General features: G+C 39.3%; 4 protein-coding genes across 13 annotated transcripts; 1 reads left to right on the plus strand and 3 right to left on the minus strand.

Moving 5' to 3' along the window:
• Positions 1–200: 200 nt before the first annotated feature.
• LOC121774984 (protein RTF1 homolog) lies at positions 201–3,183 on the minus strand. 8 transcript variants are annotated; one of them, XM_042171916.1, is made up of 4 exons: positions 3,016–3,183; positions 2,705–2,739; positions 2,392–2,455; positions 201–2,284 (listed from the first exon to the last, which is right to left on the minus strand). In XM_042171916.1, exon 4 carries the CDS (start codon positions 2,267–2,269, stop codon positions 389–391), a length of 1,881 nt encoding a protein of 626 aa, XP_042027850.1. In that variant the 5' UTR covers positions 2,270–2,284; positions 2,392–2,455; positions 2,705–2,739; positions 3,016–3,183; the 3' UTR covers positions 201–388. The 8 variants fall into 8 exon arrangements, with proteins under 8 accessions (XP_042027850.1, XP_042027852.1, XP_042027849.1 ...); XM_042171918.1 differs by lacking the exon at positions 2,705–2,739; XM_042171915.1 differs by lacking the exon at positions 2,392–2,455.
• Positions 3,184–3,995: 812 nt separating this feature from the next.
• Positions 3,996–6,763, minus strand: LOC121773520 (4-hydroxy-tetrahydrodipicolinate reductase 2, chloroplastic-like). The gene is made up of 8 exons (XM_042170398.1): positions 6,434–6,763; positions 6,064–6,301; positions 5,371–5,504; positions 5,208–5,282; positions 4,968–5,069; positions 4,526–4,635; positions 4,348–4,435; positions 3,996–4,220 (listed from the first exon to the last, which is right to left on the minus strand). The coding sequence occupies exons 1-8, from the start codon at positions 6,662–6,664 to the stop codon at positions 4,152–4,154; spliced, it is 1,047 nt and encodes a 348-aa protein (XP_042026332.1). The 5' UTR covers positions 6,665–6,763; the 3' UTR covers positions 3,996–4,151.
• A 1,326-nt stretch (positions 6,764–8,089) lies between these two features.
• Positions 8,090–11,128, plus strand: LOC121773391 (G-type lectin S-receptor-like serine/threonine-protein kinase At4g27290). 3 transcript variants are annotated; one of them, XM_042170243.1, is made up of 7 exons: positions 8,090–8,599; positions 9,093–9,295; positions 9,551–9,687; positions 9,767–9,956; positions 10,129–10,366; positions 10,452–10,602; positions 10,701–11,128. In XM_042170243.1, the coding sequence occupies exons 3-7, from the start codon at positions 9,598–9,600 to the stop codon at positions 10,806–10,808; spliced, it is 777 nt and encodes a 258-aa protein (XP_042026177.1). In that variant the 5' UTR covers positions 8,090–8,599; positions 9,093–9,295; positions 9,551–9,597; the 3' UTR covers positions 10,809–11,128. The 3 variants fall into 3 exon arrangements, 1 of the variants encoding a protein (XP_042026177.1); XR_006044746.1 differs by having other exon boundaries at positions 9,767–10,359; XR_006044747.1 differs by having other exon boundaries at positions 9,767–10,355.
• A 313-nt stretch (positions 11,129–11,441) lies between these two features.
• LOC121775236 (wings apart-like protein 2) lies at positions 11,442–17,675 on the minus strand. Its single transcript, XM_042172276.1, has 12 exons — positions 16,620–17,675; positions 15,477–15,576; positions 15,018–15,363; positions 14,485–14,597; positions 13,707–13,835; positions 13,517–13,610; positions 12,798–13,357; positions 12,408–12,607; positions 12,152–12,302; positions 11,967–12,064; positions 11,805–11,886; positions 11,442–11,719 (listed from the first exon to the last, which is right to left on the minus strand). The coding sequence occupies exons 1-12, from the start codon at positions 17,471–17,473 to the stop codon at positions 11,636–11,638; spliced, it is 2,811 nt and encodes a 936-aa protein (XP_042028210.1). The 5' UTR covers positions 17,474–17,675; the 3' UTR covers positions 11,442–11,635.
• Positions 17,676–22,144: the final 4,469 nt, after the last annotated feature.

A 22,144-nucleotide genomic window follows, 5' to 3' on the forward strand; every position in this document is an offset into this window, starting at 1 on the left:
CGTGTCTGTGTTGTTTGTGTTCAAGCATATTCATAACAAGTCTTGTTCGTGTTTGACCTATTGTGTTTTGGCGTTGACCCGATAACAACCAGCACGATTTGTCAATTCAGACTTCAGGGCCAAGCTGAGTCCCTCACGATAATTAATAATCACAACGAAGCTAGAAGGCAGAAGACAGAGATAGAGCAATGAGGATAGTGTTGAGCAAATGATGTCCCCTTACGTATAACGTTTGACAATTCTTGCAATAACAATCTGCCTTTCATCTTAGAAGTAGTCTTGCCATAATTCACTCTAGTCTGAACACAACAACTGAGATAACGTAACCAGTTCAAAGGCGAGTACGAAGCTGAGACGGAGACGGGCAAAACAGCCGACAAGCGAGGATTCAGAGCAGACCCCTTCGTCTCTTATAGTCGCTGACGGTCAGGGTGAGTGCGTGTCTCCTCCCATCACTCTCAGGCACTCTCACCCCGAGAGTAGCTTCGATCATCTGTTTTCTAGCCATATATCCGGCTTGGGCTCCCTGAGGGCCCCCGAATTGCTGAAGCACAGCTAGCGATATGGGCAGTTCGAAATTATGTAGCATGTATGATTCAGTCCCTTGATCAACTGGAGCTCTTGTGTCCACCAACTTGCCAGCATCTGCTGCTGCTTCGATGGCCGCAGCTGTAGCTTCCATTCCCATCTCCGCAAGACCTCCTCCCGCTCCATTGTCACTACGTGTAGCAGCAACTGCTTCATCATTCGGCACACCAGCTGCTCCTCCTCCATTGCTGTTCGCCACGTAATAATTCCTCGATCTAGTCCATCTTCTCGAGAAAGGATCATACCCGGCCTCTCCAGCTTTCAAACCAGAATTAATCGGCTTCAGCTCTGATGCATTTTTGAAATTCTCCACCCTGTTCTTCCTGTTCATTTCTGCCAGCTTAATTGCCTTGGAGTCTTTCACCTGGACCCGGCGACTTGCTTCCAATTCTTTTAGCCTCGCCTTTATCCTATCCACATCTACCTCATCATCGTTCTCCTTGGCTACTTCCAACGCCCTCCTCAGACGATCTTTCTCCGCTGCAACATTTAGCGGCCTCCACGTGGCTGATTTTTTCTCCTTCAGCATCTGCTTTACAGTGGCTGCAGAGTAGACGAATGAATTTGTTTTCTGGATGGCATCCTTCTTATCCAAAACATCCTGTTTTGAAGGCATGTGACCACCACTGCGCTCAACCTCCCTAACCCACTGATCAAACTCCTCCCTTAAAGGAGCAGCATCGGAAATCATTGCCATCTGCCACCTAGCAGCGGAGCTCTCATTGCCCCAAACCACATTCAGGTACTTGTATGTGGTCTTATTGTCAAGCTTATACTGTCGATCAGGGTCTGTAGCATCAACATTCCGTACCACACAAAGCCTATAGATGGGACCAGTCCTTGACTTTCCAATTCCAACTCGCACGAAACAGCCAACAATCAGTTCATCGAAGAAGGGCTCCATGAACCACTTTGCAAGTTTTGACCTGCGAATTGTGATTTCCCTGATGTCTTCAAAAGTTGGCACTTTGGACTCCGACAGAATCTTGTCATCATCACTATCAGCCAATCCACCATCACCTGTCAAATCTTCATCACTGCGAGATCCACTCTCGCTCCTGCTAGGGCTACTCAAGGTTGCAGAAGTGATAGTTCTTCTCTTCACAGGTGAGTATCGGCTGCCAGATCCTTTAGCTGATTCTCTTCTTCGTTTAACCAATTCATCCAATGCACCCGCCCTTTGAGCTTTCGAGCGCATGTTACGTGTAGGCGCTTTAGGGGGACTTCCTTTTCTGCTGTCTTGGCCTTTCCTTTTTTTCAGCTTCTCAGTCAAATCTCTGTCACTTCTCTTGGTTGCACGGGCTTCTAGTATCATTTCACGTTCGAGCTCAGTAAGCTTCGATAATTTTTCCCTATCATCTTCATCCTTGTATAAATCACTCCCAACGGAATCATTGTCACTGTCACGATCACGATCATAATCAACTTTCTCATCACCACTACTACGGTCATCATCTCTATCTGCAGGGTCCAACCTCTTCTTTAGAGGCACCTGTGAGCCCGATGGCTTTCTACTCGAATACCCACGATCACCATCAGAATCATCATTTTTTGAGTCACTTCCATCGTCAGAATATGAGCCTTTTCGCCTCCGCCTCGATGGTGGAGATGAATGCCTGTTCCTCCCAGGAGTACTTGTCCTTCCTGCCGCCTCAAGGAGCAATTTCTCTAAGTCCGCCATTCAACCTTAAGACGCCTATTACGGATGAACCAATCACTCAATAGCAACAGTAAGCCTGAATAGAACTGTCAACAATGAAGCATATAAATCTAAAAGCCACGAGTTGGATGAGTAGCCATTACCAGAAATTATAAAAAAAAATCAGATCCAAGCTCTACTGCTAAAAGCGACGAGCTTGATCGAAATCTGTTGGATATTAACGATATACACATCAAATTCTAATTCAGTAAAAATCAGACGTTTATTCAGAACCTAATGTTGATCACGAGATGAAATCATTCAAAACTATACATTCGTGAATTATTATCAACCAATCCGAGATCATATTTCAATATCTCACAAAACTTATAATTCCAATACTGGAAAAATGAGCTAACTTCCAGATCTCATTACAAAACCCCAACAAAGACTGGACTGAGATGTGAAGAAGAAGACCTGATGCTGAGTTGAGCTAACTTCCAGAAAAAGACCTGATGAACAAATATAATAAATGCTTTTGAGCTGAGGCTGAGTTTAACCAAAATTTTGCGAAGAAGAAGAAGGAATTATAGAGATAGAAGGAGAAACGAGAGAGATGGACACGTAGTTTTAACCCATTCCCCAAATCAATATGGGAAGTCCAAGTACTGCATATTTTCTTCCTTGTACTAAATTCCTAAAACAAACACATCTCCACACTGAAACGAGCTGAAATCTTTTAACTAAGACAGTGATAGGCAAGTACAAGCCCTAAAATATCTTCGTACCTCGAATAAATTGTACTATTTCTGATCGAAATTGGCGAAGAAATTGAACGACGTCGCACTATTTCACCCGAAATTACTCAATTACGGGTCGGCGACGAAGCGTGGGCGGCAGAATAACTCGAAATCGTTTGGGAAGATCAGAACTCAGAAGGCAACATGAAGAAGAAGATAGATCAGATCGTTAAAAAAGTTTTGCAAATTAATGATAAATTGTGTGTTCGGTCCCTGAACTATGAAGTTTTCCAATTTCGGTCCTCGAATTTTGGAACATGGTTTTTCCTTTTCCTTCTTTAATATAAACTAGAGGTCAGGTGGCAAATCGTGCGTGTTTGGTCGTTATCGTGTCGACACGATAACAACAAACACGAACAAGATCCATTAAGAAAACTCCAAACACGAACACGAACACGACCCGCTACCCTCAAACATGAATACGACACAAACAAGACACGAACTCATTAACGACACGAACCACTTCGGGTCAACACGACACGATAAGAACACATATATGACACGACACAATAACGACACTATAATAATAATATTATAATATATTAATATTATTTCTAATATTAAATATTAAATTTTAATTTTAAAATAGATAAAATAATAATATTATAATATATTAATATAATTTCTTAACGTGTAACACGAACACGACATGAAGTTTTCGTGTCGTTATCATGTCGACACGATAACGACACAAACCCAATAAGCTTTGAGACATACCTATTAATTTTGTGCGGATTCGTGTCGTGTTATCGTGTTGTGCCAAAAATTGTCAGCCCCTGTATTATAAATAGAAATTTAAATGTAGCATCATGGATTACATCAGACTCAAACCCGAGACATTAACTACTGTACAATGTATGTTTTTGCTTTATACGAACGTATATAGACTGTCACAGTTGATCTAACAATAATAGTCGTAAAAAAATCAAGCTTTTTAGGTGAATTGAATGTTAGTACTACTAAACAACTAACAAATATAACGAAATTTTATTTGAATCGAAATTATAGTAAATTACATAATAAATAAATAAACATAACTTCGACACATTAACCACATTGAATACAAAGTGGCACGAAACCTTTCTGAGTTTTGTGGATATTTCTTACAAAAACTTTGCCATTCTTTATCTCATATTACCCTTGCGAAGAACATCAATCATATCATAAATCCGTTTGTCGGCTTTCGATCTCACCTGCGTTTCGCAAAACAGGCTTAAATTAGGACAGTTATACAACAATGGAGCAAAATGAATCCAACTTTATTTCTCAGAATCGACCCCGTTAGGGCGATCGGATATTACTAGTAATACAACAGATTACCTTCTTGGCGAGGAATAGAGTGGCATCAACAGTACCCTCTGCATAGATCGATCTACCACACACGTTGTGCTGAAACTCAAAGTTGACCCTGCTCCAGTGGACATACAAATGCAATAATGAGAAACGTGCAACGAACTATTCAATGGAATCCAAAATCATAGAGAGGGCTAGTACTTACGTTCCATCGGGTGATGTTAGGTGATACGTGTGGAATGCATGACCAGACAAATGTTCTTCAGGGACACCCACCATCTTAACTTGTAACTTAGGGTCCCTTATTAGTTGCACCTGATTCAGAAAAAGATTCGATAAATGTAGTATTGAAAAACCATTTACACCCCATCTCAGTCAAAATGCTTCCAAACACAATGTAATAAGCCACAACAACCTAGAGGTATCCCGAATTCCCAGAATGATGGCAATCGATACTTAAAATTAGCATGTTTTTGCACTATAAGTAATAACTGAAGATCAGTGTGAGAGCCACCACAAAAAAAATGTTCCCAACCAAGACATATCTGCAACTGCTTCTGGACAGATCAGCACATGGTATTAACGGTGACACTTGCTGCCCGATGGTGCATGAAAAGAAAAGAGTAACTTTTTAGCAGAAAATCTACCTGCTCTTCGTCAAATTTAGCCCCCAGTTTCTGGAAACATGAGATGACAGCCTTAGCAGTTCCAGAAACATCCAACTTGCTAGCTTGATGAGACTCCATTACCTATACAAATGTTCGACAGGGGAGAGAGGAAAACGTAAAATATCAAGCCAGATTGTTGCTACTCGTATAACATAGACATTTTATGTTAAAAGATGCCATTAAGAACATGATAAAAAAACATGAGTGCAGAGAATTTACCTTTAGATCATACCCAGAAAAAGCACCAGGAAATTGTTCTGACATAATTTCCATGGCTGCAAGAAATGCTACCACCTAAAAGATCAGTTCAAAAATGTTATTCATGTAAAATATGGAGAATTTATGATAGGGAACAGAAAATCAGTTGCTCAGGACTGAGCACCTGTTTACTCATTTGGGGGGATATCACAGCATACACATTCGAGTCACCCACTGCCTTATACAGAAGCTCCCTGTCTCCTCCAGTAGTTCCCATGACAAAGGGTACCCCGACTTTGCAATAGAGGGCAGCATTATCTGTATGCCATGAAATGAATATTACAGAAGTCAATCTTGATATTGGATTGAAATATCAGAAGGAAAATTGGACATGGGACAAGAAACTTGACACATATTCCCAGTCATGCATGCAAATTGCAAAGTTATCGAGTACATAGGTAACCGACAACTTTAAACACCATGCTCATCCACATCAACTGCGAGTTGCTATCAGTATATCACCTTGAAGAAAGTAGTTTATTATTCTTATATTTTTCAAGAGTGCAAAGTGTCATTCACAGTTCCATTTTTGCTTTAACTCCATGCTATATATTTTTCAGAAAAAAAAAATTATATCAAGACCAACAAAGAGGCATGAGGGAACAAATAATCCAATCATACGAACAACAGCAGCAGCATAAAATGCTGAACCAGTTACATGATAAAGAATATGTAGCCCCAATCAAGGCATAAATCTATGTAATTGTGTAACACTGCAATATCATCTACTGGAATGAAATTCAAAAGTGTTCTAGAGCTTCTTCAATCAGTAACCACTCAATAAACCTCAACTGTAACAAAATGAGCATATGCTTACCATTCACAGCAGCTGGCACTGTGTAGTCCACTACAATCAAGTCCGGATAATCGTTAAATGTCGAAGCCAATACAGATTCTCGGTCAGACGGACCGTGAATTTCAATCTGCATCCCACCGAAATCCAGGACCTTCCCTGCATCCTCAGGAACGCCTAACGCTACAGGCACCGGGTTAAGCCCCGCAGCCATGGCGGCTTCAAGCACAGCCCTCCCCATTTTCCCAGCACAGCCATTTACCTACAGCAAACATAATAAATTCCACCAACAATGAGGCTATAAAGCAGAATTCAAATGCTCACTTCTACATTCACCAAAATTTCTAATTGGATTAAAATCGGAAACAACTGGATCAAATATACAGAAATCTACCATTATCGAAGTTCCAGAATTCCTCGGCTCAGGCGTAGACACCACCGCGGCGGATTGCGCGGAGCTGCTTGCCATCGCGACGAGAGATGTTTTCGGAATGGGAGTTCTGCAGCTCAATCTATTAGCAAACGTATTTTCGTTTTTCAAATCAATGCATGGATTCTGCAGATTGATGTATTCTCGACGAGTTGTGAAGCTTGAGTTTAACGAGGCTCTCGCGAGAAATGCCATTTAGAGAAGACGGAGCTTGACGACGACGGTAAAACAGCGGCTGAGCTGAGTACTACCGTTGGCTTAGGGTTTAAGACGAGTAAACCCACTGTAATTTGGGTAAATTGTGTAAGCACGTAACCGAACTTTTTCTTACATTTCGTTTTATAAACATTAATTGATTTAAAATAAATTTCATACTAATCAATTTCCTAACCCTTCGAAAAAAAAATTAAAACTTTTACTTAAATATTTATATATTTAAGCAAAAAATTATTTTTTATTAAATACTCCCTCCGTTTCACTATAGTTGAGGCGGAACTTTTGGGCACGGAGTCTAAGAAAGAGATGTTGGGTGTGTTAAATAAATAGTTAAAATAGTAAGAGAGAGGAAAATGTATAGAGAATAAAGTATAAAGTGAATAAAGTAGAGACAATGAAGTAAGAGAAAGAGTAAAGTAAGAAAGAGAAAAAAGTTACCATATATGGAAATGACTCAACTATGAAGAAACTTTCCGAAATGAAAAAATGACTCAACTATAGTGAAACAGAGGGAGTATTGTATAATTAATTCAAATCAAGCTCAAAATCATGTTACGATTTGACATAAAATTTTTATGACTTCTTTCTTATTGCTACATACTATAATATAATAAATAACAAAACTAATTTTTAATTAAATTCACTTAAATTTATAAATTTAAAGATATTAGGTATAATTATCTTTTCCAAAAAAAATACTACTAGTAGTAGGAGTATTCAAAATTTAATTCTATAGGATTTTTTAGTTAGTTTAGCAGTTTTTTTATCCTATGTTATGTATTGTAATTTGTGTAGTCAAATTTTCATTTCTTCCAATAGTCAATAAAGATGTTTCCCCAATTTTCTCGCCTCTCTCTTATTCGTCGGTTACTCCATTCCATAGCACTTTCTTTCATCTTCTTCAATGATTTTTCTGCATTTTGATTCTCCATTTTTCCCATCTATAGTAAATTTGGTTCATCCTCACTCAAGGGCAGCCTATAATCGTATTAAATGTAAATGTAAATGTAAAGTGTGATGCATAACTTCAAGTAGATTTATTTTAAAACCTAATCATTTCTCCCTCTTTTAAATTTGTTTTCACTTTCCACAATTTTATTATTTCATCGCTCACCTCAATAAATACATGAATATGAATATTTAATATATCTTCAAAACCTTTTTCATTTGCAAACTTTATAAAATATCTAAGTATGAATGTATGATGGTATTTTTATTGAGTATTTTTTTTCAAAACTCTCATTTATATGTCTATATTTCAATAATGATGGATAGTTAAGGTCATCACTTTGTGTTGACTCGAGTAGCTTGCTAACAAGGCAACATTGGACGACCATTAACCACACTAAGTAATTATTCATAGCCCAAAATATACACATCCACACATGCTGTTGCAGACAAAAATTTAAAACTAAATCAGAAAAGTGCTCTTCTCCTTTGTTAATTCTGCACAAATGAACATGCTATGTTTCTCTATTCACAACCTCCTTTACCTCAGCTCACACCATTACAACTTCCCAAGCACTAAGCGATAACCGCAACGACACTCTCATCTCATCCAACGCCGCCTTCGCCTTGGGCTTTTACAGCCCACGGAGCTCCAAGAATCGCTACGAGTGGGCATATGGTACAACCACAACAACATGAGAGACAAGACCGTGGTGTGGGTCGCCAACCGAGACGACCCGCTCCCCGATCGATCAGGCGTGCTCCGGGTCATCCCGCCAGGCCGCCTGCTCATTCTCAACAACGCTACTATCTGGTCTGCCAACAGTTCACGCACTGCGCAGCACTGCTCTCCTCTGGCGCTTCTGCTCGACTCTGGGAATCTCGTCTTGGTGGATGAAAGCGACGAGAGCAGTATGATATGGCAGAGCTTCGACTATCCAACTGACACTTTCTTACCAGATGTTAGTATGTCTTGAATCTGTATAGTATGCCTTGGAATTTGCTATGCTATGTTTCTGTTTTTGGTCCTAATTGTTACTCCCTCTGTCCCATAAAAAATGAGCAATGAGTATGGCACGAGAATTAAGATAAAATTGTTAAAGTACGAGAGAGGGGCAGAATGGTATGGTAAAGTAAGAGAGGGGAAGAGAATGATAGTTAAAGTAGTCTTAGTGAATAGTGGAACCCACATTATTAAATTGATATAACTTTTCAAAAATAGAATGCATATATTTTTGTGGAACGGACGAAAATGGAGAGTGTACATATTTTTATGGGACTATATTGGGCATAACTCTGCAATCTGAAAATAATCTGAATACAATCTATACAATATGTTCTCTACGTTTCCTGTTCGTGGACGTAGCCAACACAATGTTGGTGAACCACGTAAATATGTGTCTCTTTACGTTTCTGTTTGTTTCGATTACACAATTGCTCTATTCTGTCACAACATCAGGAATGAGGCTCAGTAAGAACTTTGTGTCCGGGCAAGAAGTCTACGTCTCGTCGGCTAAAAGCAATGATGATCCGGCAACAGGTGGCTTCACGTATCGCTGCGATCCCAGTGTCTATCCGCAGACTGTGATCAAAGAAGGTGGCTCGTTCCGGTACAAAGGAGGGCCGTGGAATGGTGTTAGCTTCAGTGGCACTCCGAACTTGGTGAGAAACTCTCTTTTTAGATAGTTTTGATGCCAATGTATTCTTTCGTACAGGCTCGGGAAGTAGAAAACGAGAAACAATTATAGTGACGTTGCCAGTGGTTACGAGTATTTTGTTGTTGTTAGGCCTGGGCTTGTTTCTATTTTATCGTGTTAGAAAGAATCCAAAGCATCAGCAACAAGAAACGGGTGAGACGGTGATGAGTTATGCAATGCTTTTCTTCATGTTAACCCTTCTTTAACTCTCATTTTTCAGACAATCCGAGGAATTCTAGTGAAACCTAGGAGGAGCAAAAGATACAAATGTTTGAATTATCCACAATGATCAATGCTACTAATGGATTTTCAATCAGTAATAAGTTGGGAGAGGGTGGATTTGGGCCGGTTTTTAAGGTAAAATCCTTATCACAATGTTTTACTTCTTTGGAGAAGTTGAAGAACAAGAATTCAAATAACTACATTATTGAACTAGGGATTGCTGGAGGGACAGGACATTGCTGTGAAACGACTATCAACAACTTCCCTTCAAGGAGCACATGAGTTCAAGAATGAGTTAATCTGTATCGCCAAACTTCGGCTTTTAGGATGTTGCATTCAAGGAGAAGAAAGGATGCTCGTTTATGAATACATGACCAACAAAAGCCTCGACTTAATACTATTCGGTTAACGTTCTTTCACATTTAGCATCCACCTCAATTTTATAGTACATCATAGGAAAGAACTATGATGTATAAATCACACATAACTGTTGCAAAGTTTACCAAGATGAGATGTAGCAAATCTTTATCAATTTCGTAAAAAAAATGTGTATATGTTTCCTCACTTTTCTGGCAGATCAAGTGAAGAGAAGGATGCTAGACTGGCCAAGACGCTTCGATATTATTAATGGAATTGCAAGAGGCCTTACCTATCTTCATCAAGATCCCCGCCTTAGAGTTATCCATAGAGATCACAAAGCCAGTAATATATTACTAGACTCAGACATGATTCCTAAAATATCAGACTTTGGCCTTGCAAGAATATGTGGAGGCAACGAAACTGGAGCCAAAACAAGCCGAGCTGTAGGTACACAGTATGTATGCAATCCTTACAACGTTACACACCAAAAGTCCAATTCTCTTCTTGCTATCTTAAATCCTTGGTGAACATTTTTGTAGTGGCTACATGTCCCCGGAGTACGCTGTAGACGGTTTATTTTCAGTGAAATCGGACGTGTTTAGCTTTGGTGTTCTGGTGCTGGAAATTATAAGTGGCAATAGTAACAGAGGATTCACTCTGGTGAATCATCGCCACAACCTTCTTGGACATGTAAGTATTCTCCGTTCCCTTGTTGGACATGTAAGTATTCTTCGTTCCCGTCTCTCTTCAGTATGGAAATCAAATCCTTATAATGAATGAAACAACAGGCATGGATGCTTTACAAAGAAGAAAGGTCACTTGAGCTAGCAGATTCTTGTTTGGAATATTCAAGCTATATATCACAAGTGGCGCGATCGATACATGTGGGTCTTTAGTGCGTTCAAGAAGAGACGGAAGAGAGGCCAAACATGTCTTCAGTGGTGCTGATGCTGAACAATGATGGGGTTCTGCCCCAACCAAAACATCCTGGTTTCTTCACAGGAAGAGATGTAGTAATAAGAAGTGAAACTTGGCACAGCTCTAACACTGCAGGTGCCGCTAATGCAATGACCATTTTTAGTTAAACAAATTCAAACTAAAAATTACAGATTAAATTTGTATAATTACGAGACTGCTATAGGAATTTGAGTTGAATGAGAAATGGGGCATTATAACGTTTGAATTGCTGAGGCATTTCAGCATTTCTTTTGGAAAATCACTTCCAAATCCTTCAGAGTCTATTGATTTGCACAGGAGAAACTATATACTCTTGTCCCCCATTAACTGCTTACTTTTTGCTATTTTCATTTGTCCCCTATTAATTGTCCACTATCACCTTTTTATCATAAACGGTAAATAAGCCATCACATTCCACTAACTTTTTCAACTAAATTTCCTTTGCATTTCTTAAAACTCGTGACGGAACCGAAGTAGACAATTAGGGAACGGAGGTAGTAGCAAAGAAATGCAAATTGGAGTGTGGTGGGGAAAAATTAAGATACAAGAATCTCAAATAAAAAATAAATAGATAAGCATAAAAGAAGCTACTAATATCAAGAAAGATGGACAGAATACTGTAATTGGTCGTATACAATAATATCATCCTCAAAATATCTCTAAGATTTATAATGAATCAAATAAACCAAAGAAGAAAACTACAAACTAAACAAGAGAAGCAGTGTGTGTGTAGAGAGAGAGAGGTTGTGTCTGTACATAACACCTCTCATGGAATCCTACACGATTCAATGACTTCAAGAACTGCAATGTAAGTCTGAGGTGAGATCATGTTCATCGCCCTATGAAATTCCTGCATAAGAAATGAGCCAGAATATATATATATAAGAAACTAGGATATAAACATTGATTCTGGTCATCGGATGTAAAATACATACCACGAATCTCTCCAGCACGGGAACAACAACGGACAACTTCCGGTTGGGAAGACACTCAGCAATGGCACGACGTATGCTCTTACTGAAGCCACATAGAGAAAGCAATTTACGAGAGAGCGTAGGTGATATAAATTACGTAACAATGTATGGCACCACACTGACCTTTCCGTGGAGAGGAACGCTAGAAGAAGAGCTGAATAAGCTTCCACAGCCCTTTTCTCGGCTTCTTTTACTTCCTGTAACACGGATTCTTCATCCTCCTGTAGAACGAGATTTCGCATCAGTTTTATAGTACTACACGATGTGTTGATTTCAATTCCCAGAAATAACACGAGACAGTTCCTCACCAATGATAACCGTCCATCCTCTCCAGCAGCCTGACCAGCTCCATGATTAGCCACGAAGATTGAGCACAGAAGAGAGATCACATCCCTTTCATCCTCCGTTTCTGAACCACTGATGCTGGGTAATGAAACAGTAACTGATGCAAGCCGAGATCTACAATGAAACAGAAAGAAATGAAGAGCTGGGCAACCAATCAGCTTTTTGACCATGTCTGGCAAAAAACTCTCGAAAGTCAAAACGTCAACACATGAAATTGACCTGTTCTGTCCGTCCTTCTCTACCATATTCACAAGCAAGCACAGAATATTAACAAGAAGGTTGTACTCTTGATCAGTGAGAAGTGTGTTGCTAAATGATGGAAAATGGCCAGCAATCAGAGAAGATAAGATTTCCAAGCCTCCAAGTTTTGCAATTTGCTGGCAGCCCTTAGGGTTGTCATTGGACAAGTTCACAAGAACCTGAAAATCAATGAAAAGTAATTTTCAATCTATTTTTTAAGGTGGATGAAACGAAAAGCATACAAATCAGCATTAAAAGATCTCAAAGTGAGTCTAGTCGTTGGGGGAAGGGCTCCATAACAGTCTTTATGGCTAAAAGTATTTATTTATAATGTAATATAGGATCAAGAATTATTTTTTTCAAAAGTACCTTAACAGCAGTATCTAGAAGATCAAGCATATCTTCCTCTTCCTCACTAGCAAAAGAACATGACGCATCCTCTGGATTATAAATTTCCATGTTACTCGACTCTTGTTGGCTGCACATCAAGCCAGAGGGATGGATTTCTTCATTTTCCCTTGCGCTTCCCCTGTTATCTTGAGCCAGAGATTTCCTCATTCTTCCAGTCCCTGATAGCAACTCCCAGTTTGTTTCCTCATCACCCCCATCAAATGCAAAAGGATCCTGGTCGTTGGACTGTTCTAGTAGTCTATCTGAATTACCATATGATCCACTACATGACACTGCTGAAGAAGACTCAACCCTCATCTTTATCAATAGCGGATCCACAGACGCCTGGCTAGATTCTTGACTAGTCCTTGATCCTGACTGCCAAGGTACTAGGCATTGATTGCATGGAGGAGATGTACTTGAGTTTTTCTGAGAAACAGCCATGTGACAGCACCCTCCAGAGTGAATGTCCTCCTCAGAGGTACCGCCCATCTTTTCATCATTTAACGTTCTTGAAGATCTTCGCTGTATGGTGACACCTAGACAATAACGCCACAGACAGTTAGGCAACAGAACAAGATCATACTGAAGAATTTTCAGTTCCAAGCAAGGTCATTTGCAGCATTATCGGTAAAGGTACAACCAAAGAACAAAGGATGTGATAGTGTATAAATTCCACATATAAACTATGGTGACACCTGAGAGAATCTTAATGACGCTCAGAATGAGTTCTGTGAAGAAACGTGGAGCTCGTTGACCATCGGATTTTCCTTTCATTCCAAGCAAATGGCACTGCATTTCAGTATCACATTGATAGGGAACTCAGAAAGAAATGCTTATTTTTGGAGACAAATATAAAAAATAAGTATGCATACAAACATCATATACCTGGTTATCCTTGCTATGGATTGTAGTGTTTTCCATTATTTTTAGACATTTCAAGAGCACTACTAGACTATCTGGCCCCAACTTATCTTTCGAATCTAGAGCAAAAATTGGACTCTTCTCCAACCATTCCTGCATAAAAGAATGAGATTTAGAATACATAACCTTAGAAAAGCGAAAGGAGAGAAACAATGTGTACAAACTCATCTACAGAATTTTGAGAGCATTCTGTCAAAAAATCTCAGACCACGCATTATAGGCAAAACATGAAGAATGGTGATTAGGGGCAACGGAAATGTTGAAAGGCTGATGAGATCCTACATTATCAAAAAAGGTTTCACAAAGCCTCAATTATTTCTTAAATTACAGACTTATTGGGATCATTTACAAGAAAGATAATGGAAGTACATTTATCAGCTCCTACCAAGAAAGAGAAATTTCAAAGCTACATCATTTATATGAGACAAGATATCAAAACCTTCTGCATAACAGATTGTAATTACAAGAAAAAGAACCATGGGGAGCCAGTCTAACAAAAAATAAGTTACTAATCAACTATCTTAATAAATTAGCTCTCTCTGACTCTGCTTTCACTTTGTGCTGCTAACATGTGAATGTTGGAGCTTTCTGCCTAGCAGTGTATATCGTCAAGTCATTCTTAATCAGGTCACAGCAGACATAAACCTTATCTATTTGTACACAGTATGTATTGCACCTTCAGCAAAGATATATAACAATATAACATATAGGTATCAATTAGAACAACATTCAGGGTCCGTACCTCCATTGTGGAATGACAATTCCTTGCCACTTCAAACACTTCATCAAGTCCTCCAAGCTCTCTTAATTTTTCCTTGAAGTTACCCCCCATTTTCCTTACAGTGCTAGAGGTGTCTGGTGATGATTCAGAGCAGAGGAAAAAGAAAAGTGAAGTAAAATGAGAATACATCAATATATATACATATATATATATATATATATATATATATATATATATATATAACTCACGTGAACACTACCATAAATAGATTATGCCCCTTGAGAATCTGAGATTTAAAAAATGAATGTGAAACTGTCCATTACACAATGTCTTATATCTCCATGAAATACAGACATTTGAAGTTTTTAATCATAACAGCAAAAGCTCTTTAAGGTGAAAACATGTGCAATCAATTGCCCCCAAAGAAATGCGGATAGCTCAATAAGAGTTTCAAACTAACAGACAAGGAAAATAGAGTTACTGAGAAAAAGGGAAAGTTCGAAAAATAATAAAGTTAGGAAGCAACAGAAACAAATTGTATCAGGACTTCTAACCTTGAATAGAGATGGTCGATAAGGAAGCTTTCTCCATTGTAAGCAAACTAATCCATTTAGGAGTCACCTTGGGTTCTTCCATCCTACGATCAGCAGCATCTTTTGGCTTCATTTCCTTGAGACTGACAAGGATATCCTGAACCTTTAGCATGATATCAGTAGAGCTGGAATCAGTTCCCTTGGCTGAGTCTTGTATAAGACCAGATTTCCTGCAGAGTCCTAAAAGCCTGCTACCAATGGTTGGAACTTTCTTTTTGGCGGCTCCACCTCCACATTCTTGTGGTTTTAACAACTTTATCAGAAAGCATATGCAACTTGGTGACTCCAGAAGATGGTCACCTTGACCCTGGAAGAAATTAAATCAAGAACGTACACAAACATTAAGCTCTTTATACATTCAAATCAAAATGAAAAGGCATCAAATCGTTCAGTAGTGTATACGGCATTCAAATCACTCACATCAGTTGTCAGCAGACAAAGTAAAGCAGCAGCAGCGAGGTTGCTTGGAGGGTCATCAAAATTGAGTCCCGAAACAGCATCAACAATCTCTTTGGTCGACCTGCAAAAGATATCAGCAGATACTGGAAATGAGATGAGATCAAACCAAATGCAACTTCAGTGAGTACATCAGAAACCTCTTAAACGAACAAAAATTAAAGGAGCGTGCCTTTTCCCTTTCAAGTTTTCAGAAAGAAAGGGTAACAAACTTCCACTGCAAGCAGTGGCATAAGAAGAAGTGAAACAACAAAAATCATACTAGAACAGTACCTAACTTGAGAACAGTGCAGAAGCATAATGAAATTTAATCTGCAGAATATGTTCGGTCTCAGACTCTCAGTGGTCTATATTTGATCAATATCCAGACGCAGAAAGACACTAATTAATACTCCCTCCATCCCACAAGAGTCCTATTTGGTTTGGGCACGAGTTTTAAGAAATATAAAGAAAAGTGAGTTGAATAAGTTAGTGGAATGTGAGACCAACTTATATATATATATTAGTTTTATAATAAAATGTGAGTAGGATAAGTTGGTGGAATGTGGGGCCTACTTACCATTATGGTAAGAGTGAAATTGTACTCTTATTGTGGGATGGGATGGACGGAAATGGCAAAATAAGACTCTTATTGTGAGACGGAGGGAGTACTATACAGAATGTGTTCAGCCACATTGATCTATTTCAACCAAAATCTTCCACATTGTCGTAAAACAATAGTACCCATTCCAATAACACCGAGTCCATGACAAAAAGACAACCAGCCACCACATACATCCTTCATGAGTTATGAAAAATACCCAAGCCTAATAGGTATTGAGGACACAGCTCAGAGTCAATAGATGCAGAGAAGTTTAACTAGCCAAAACATAATAAAGAAAACCGACATATAGCATTACGAGTCTTAGACAGTGAATATCTAGATATCATTCAAGTTGATTATACAATGATCAGATGCTACTGATTGTCAACCAGAGTTCAATAAACAGCATACTCCATTGACATTTTAGCTCACTTATTATATTACCCTATAAAGGCATATAAGACAACAAGAGAAAAGACACCACGCATAATCTTATGCCTGTCCAAACTACAAGTGATTCATACCCATGAACCCTTAGAATTCGCCGCTGTTGAGCTGTTCCACACGCCGACAACAAAGATAAAAGACTCCCTCGCCAAACCTTCACACTCTGCCCCTTCGTTAACCCATCCAATGTGTACTCCACCTCCTCCAGGAGCTCATCCGTTTCCCCAGACTCCTGAGTTTCCATCAATGTAGAGGTAACAAATAAATCGCCTAGCCCCACCTCCTCCATTTCCAACTTCTTACTCTTCTTATTTTTCTTCTTCTTCTTCTTCTTCTCCAACACCCCATTCTCTTCCTTATGATTTCGAGAAACCACTCTACTACTACCCGAACCCACTCTACTCCCCGTAATCTCCAATTCACGCAGACCCAACGATGAATTCAGACCGTGTGTATCATTCCACTTAGGTTTCCAAGAACCCCCATTTTCAGAAAACCCAGAAACGCCATTTTCCACACTCCCCCTCCGCGGCAAACCCGAAAACTCACTCACCTCCTGCGAAGAATCTTTATCGAAACAATCACGGTCGATTTTCTTGACCAATTCCGGCTCCTCCGACTCCCCATCGGAAATCTCCACCACCGCATAATCCTCCGATTCCCGAGAAGAAATCAAAACGCACGGCTCCGAATCGCTCACCTTCGCTCTCTTCCGCTTCCACAAACCCCCGCAATCGGCAGAGGGCGAAATCGGCAATTGCCGCGGCTCCTGCGGAGAATCGAGGCTGTAGGGATCGGACAAGTGGCAGTGAGCGGAATCCTGGGAAGAATATGTGAAACTGAAAACGTCATGGGAAGGAGGCTCCGAAACGACGTCGGAGTAGCTCCGCGTCAGCCCTCTGCTGCGCCGGCCGTATGTTCTCACTATCATAATACTAACTATCGATTTTTTTCACTTCAAACGGAACTCAGCCGTTTCGCTTACGAATCGGAAAATGGTTGGGAGCGGAAATAGTTTGCGATTGGAGGGGTAAAACGGGAAACGGATTAACGGAGTAAGGCTGTGCAATCCTCCGCTGCGACGATGAAATGCTAATGAATTCGAAATTGGGAAGATTTGAAGGATGGGATTAAAAGGGTAAATACTTTAATTGGATTTATTTACTACAGTATTTATTTATGTTTTGCCATTTTCATGCTTTCAGCTCAATGGCACAATTGACCTTTTTTTAACCGCCATTTAATACAGTTGAATACTTGTAAATATTTTAATGTATTATTTTATTCAACATACCTACATAATTATTTGCAGAGATAGTCGAAATATCTGGTGATTTGATGTTTTAATTTTTAAAAACTTTGATTCCTCAGGTCGATTCCTGAAGGCGTATTTTTTAAAATTTTGATTTTTGTTATGCTCTTTTCTTTCTATTTTCATTTTTGTTGTGACTTGGGACCCCAGTTTAAAATTCTTGGGTCCACCACTGGACTACAATCGATTCACAAAGATAGGGCTCCTTTCTTGAATCTCTCTCTCAAACAACTTTTCTTATTTCACTTTAGTCCTCAAACTCTTATCTATTCATTAGTTACACCCCAACATATATTACGCATTATTTAAAATTTTAATCTTCATTTTACTTTGAGTAATTCATTTTTTTCATGGATAGAAGATACTTGCAACAAATTGAGAAGTTGATGAATTCACACAGAGAAGGTCACTTCGTACCCTTAAGCCTTGAAAGAGCAAAATGGGAAAGAAAAAAAAAGGTAATTGTACTTCGGATGCAATTTATTTTCACGAAGTATTACAAATATGCATCCTACATTGTTTAGAGACCATTTTTGCATTTCACTCGTTAATCAAAATCCACCATTGTGAAATGAGCTAAAAACTAGTTTTAGACATAAAATGAGACCATTGAGAAAAATAAAAACTTTAAGATTTAATTTAACCAAATTTCATGATTTAAATTACTATTACCCTTTTACGTTGTGTCTCAACTTCTAACTTCGAACCCAAAACTTTACAATCCTCAGATTGATCAATTTTTCGCATTTATTTTGATGAACGTCTTGTGAGATTTTATTCTTTTTGGGCATTCTTGTGAGAAATTTATGAACTACAAAATGAGTTTTATGATATAAAAAGAAGCAATTTATGGTGAAAAATTATATTAATAGTAGTACTACTTGCTAATTATATCTAACCCATTGGAATTTATTAAAATAAAATAATTGTAATAAATGATTATTCATCGCAGTTAGGTAAGCATTTATAATAAACAGTAAAAGAACAAAATCACTGAGGTAATAATTGTACTTGTTCAAGGAGAAAGGAACAAAATCTACTATTGATTCCGTGATGTACAATGTAAAAGAGAATATCAAATCTTAGTCATATTGTAAAGAAAGAAATTACTTGAATTTTTTTGGAGAACTTCTATGCATTAAATGTCCTCACCCCAATAAAATTAAAGTTCTGTTTACAAATAGACAAAATCTTGACACTCATGAAATTGTATTCACAGGTAAAAATGGAAGGAATATGCAATTTTCAAGAGAGACATATGAATGATGTTTTTCTCTATACTTCAAAGAGGATCAATAGTACTATAGTAGTCCCGTTTATCCTTGTGACTCGAACCCAGATATATTGGATGAAGAGAAATCGTCTTACCATCTATGTTGTGCGTGTTAGCAAAGCTAAGTGCGACCAGAACAGATACTACTACTACAACTAATTAATTTCCCTAAAAAATCACCAGCTGACAATAACAAGCCATTACAAGGCAATAGCACACCCAGTGTTGTTAAAAACGCGTTCAGGGCGCGCCCGGGGCGCGGGTCGCCAGGGTCGAGTCCGGCTTCGCCCCAACATGGGTGAGCCGAGCGAGATACGTGGGGCGCAGTGGGGGCGCGATCAGGGCGGTCGGGGCACGTCTGGGGCGGTGAGGGCGTCTGGGTCGACGAAGGGGGCATGAATCCGTTTTTGTGTAAAGGGGGAGGAAGCTGAAACTTTTTTTTATTTTATTAGTATTTTAATATGGAGTTCTTTTGATAAAACCTAGGGCACCCACCGCCTCTTTTTGCCTCTAATCATTTCAACTTTTTACTTTTCCTCTTTTTTATACTATTAATTTATTATTATTGCCAATTTTTCATGTTTTCCCAAAACAACTTAATTATAAAATTCATTAATTAAATATCAAAACAAGTAAATAGATTTTAATTCCTTCGATAATTATTTTCTACCCAATGTCAGATTGAATTTTAAATATTTTTTCTTCTAATTATGTAAGTATAAGTATTTATATATTAGTGACTTATATTTAATCATTATTATTACTAATATATAAATAATAAATAATTTTGTACCCCGATTATGTGAAAGTGTGTCCATGCAAACTACTGGAGCTCGGCTTCTGAGCTCGGAAATGAAGCTCGGCTTTGAGTCCGGTTGTGATCGAGTGGTGGAGCCTCGGCAGCTCCGAGAAGAGATCAAGAAATAAAGCTCGGCTTTGAGCTAGCCGAGAAAGGCAGTTCGGTTGATAACCGAGAAATGCAGTTCGGTTGCTAACCAAGAATGGCAGTTCGGTTTTAGCCGAGCAGCGGTTATAACTAACTTTGGGAAATAGAGTTAGTTGGATTTTATTTCTTGATTGCATCTTGTATAAATAGCTCGATAGAGCTCAGTAGTGAGAGACGCAGAACACAGATTACACACACAATTAGAAGAGAATTCTTGCACTAGCTAGCGTTTGCTTAGAGTGATAGATTGTGAGTGTGAAGTTCTTGTATTGAGAGTTCCATCAATAAGATTCCGGTCATCTTCTCCGTGGACGTAGGTGGATTATCACCGAACCACGTTATATCGTTTGCGTGCTTTATTTCCTCGTTCGTGCGTGTGTGAGATCGGCGGTATCACGACCCAACAAGTGGCGCCGTCTGTGGGAAGACTTCCACGATTTGCCGATTGATTGGTTTCTGGGTGAGTTCGTGTCTAGAGGTTCCGTTGTATAAGCTGATCTTGGCGATTGCCCACCGCTCGTTTTGAGAAATGTCTACAGCCAAGTTCGAGGTGGAAAAGTTCACCGGGAGAAACGATTTTGGGCTGTGGAGGCTGAAGATGAAGGCCATCTTGATGCAGCAAGGCCTATGGGATATCTTGAAGAATGAAGGTGACGCTAAAGAAGGCAAACCTGATGCTGATGAAAAGGAGAAGCAAAGGCTTCAAGATATGCAGTATAAGGCTTATAGCACCCTGATCTTGAACCTCACGGACAGGGTGCTAAGGGAAGTTTCCAAGGAGGAGACGGCTGCAGGAGTATGGGGGAAACTTGAGTCATTGTACATGACCAAGTCTCTGGCGAACCGGTTACATTTGAAGCAAAGGCTTCTTGCTTTCAAGTTTTCAGATGGGAAGAGCATTTCTGAACAGCTCGAGGAGTTTGGGAAATGCATAGATGATCTTGAGAATATCGATGAGGTCATTAAAGATGAGGATAAGGCATTGATGTTGCTCAATTCCCTGCCTAAAAGTTATGAGCACTTCAAGGATGCAGTGCTTCTTGGAAGAGGAACCAAGGTCACCTATGAAGAGATTCATTCTGCATTGAGGATGAAGGAATCGCAGAAGGCTAATAACAAACAAACTGATCCAGTAGCTGAGAGTCTGCATGTGAAAAATAATCAGAATAAACGGGGTTCCAAGAAGAAGTTCCAGAAGAAGGAAGAAGGTGGAGTATGGAAGGAGAAGAGAAGCTGTCACTACTGTAAGAAACCGGGCCATTTAAAGAAGCATTGTTTTGCTTGGAAGAGGAAACAAGAGCAAGAAAAGGCTGGGAACATAGAGACTGCTGATCTGGCTCAGGATGTTGAAGATAATGAAGCTTTGAATATCCACTCAGGGGCCAAGATTGAAGAATGCTGGATCATGGATTCAGGGTGCTCCTTCCACATTTGCTCACACAAATCTTGGTTCCAAGAATTATCAGCTTGGGAAGGATCAGTGATGCTAGGAAATGATCAAGTATGCAATGTCAAGGGCATTGGGAACATCAGATTGAGGATGAAGGATGGGAGTATGAAGACTCTCACAGAAGTCAGATTCATTCCTCAAATCAAGAGAAATTTAATATCTCTTGGAATGCTAGAGTCAAAAGGGTGCAGATTCAACTCTGGTGATGGGATCCTCACAGTAACAAAAGGCACCAGAATTGTGATGGAGGCCCAGAGAAAGAACAGCCTATACTATTTGCTGGGTGAAACCGTGGTTGATGCTGTGAATCTTGCCCAGACAGAAGACCTGCATCTATGGCATGCCAGGCTTGGACATGTGGGTGAGAAAGGCATAAGAGAGCTGGCTAAACAAGGAGTGATGAAGTTAAGTGCATCAGACAGCCTAAAGAAATGTGAATCTTGCATTCTAGGAAAGGCAAAGAAGCTGCCATTTTCTGGTGGGAAACACACTTCATCAGCCCCATTTGTGTATGCCCACAGTGACTTGTGGGGGCCATCCCAAACTGAATCCATAGGTGGAGGTAAGTATTTCATCTCCATCATAGATTATTACTCAAGAAAAGTGTGGATTTACATTCTA

Source organism: Salvia splendens, chromosome 17, assembly GCF_004379255.2.
Source record: "Salvia splendens isolate huo1 chromosome 17, SspV2, whole genome shotgun sequence".
Classification (NCBI taxonomy): domain Eukaryota; kingdom Viridiplantae; phylum Streptophyta; class Magnoliopsida; order Lamiales; family Lamiaceae; genus Salvia; species Salvia splendens.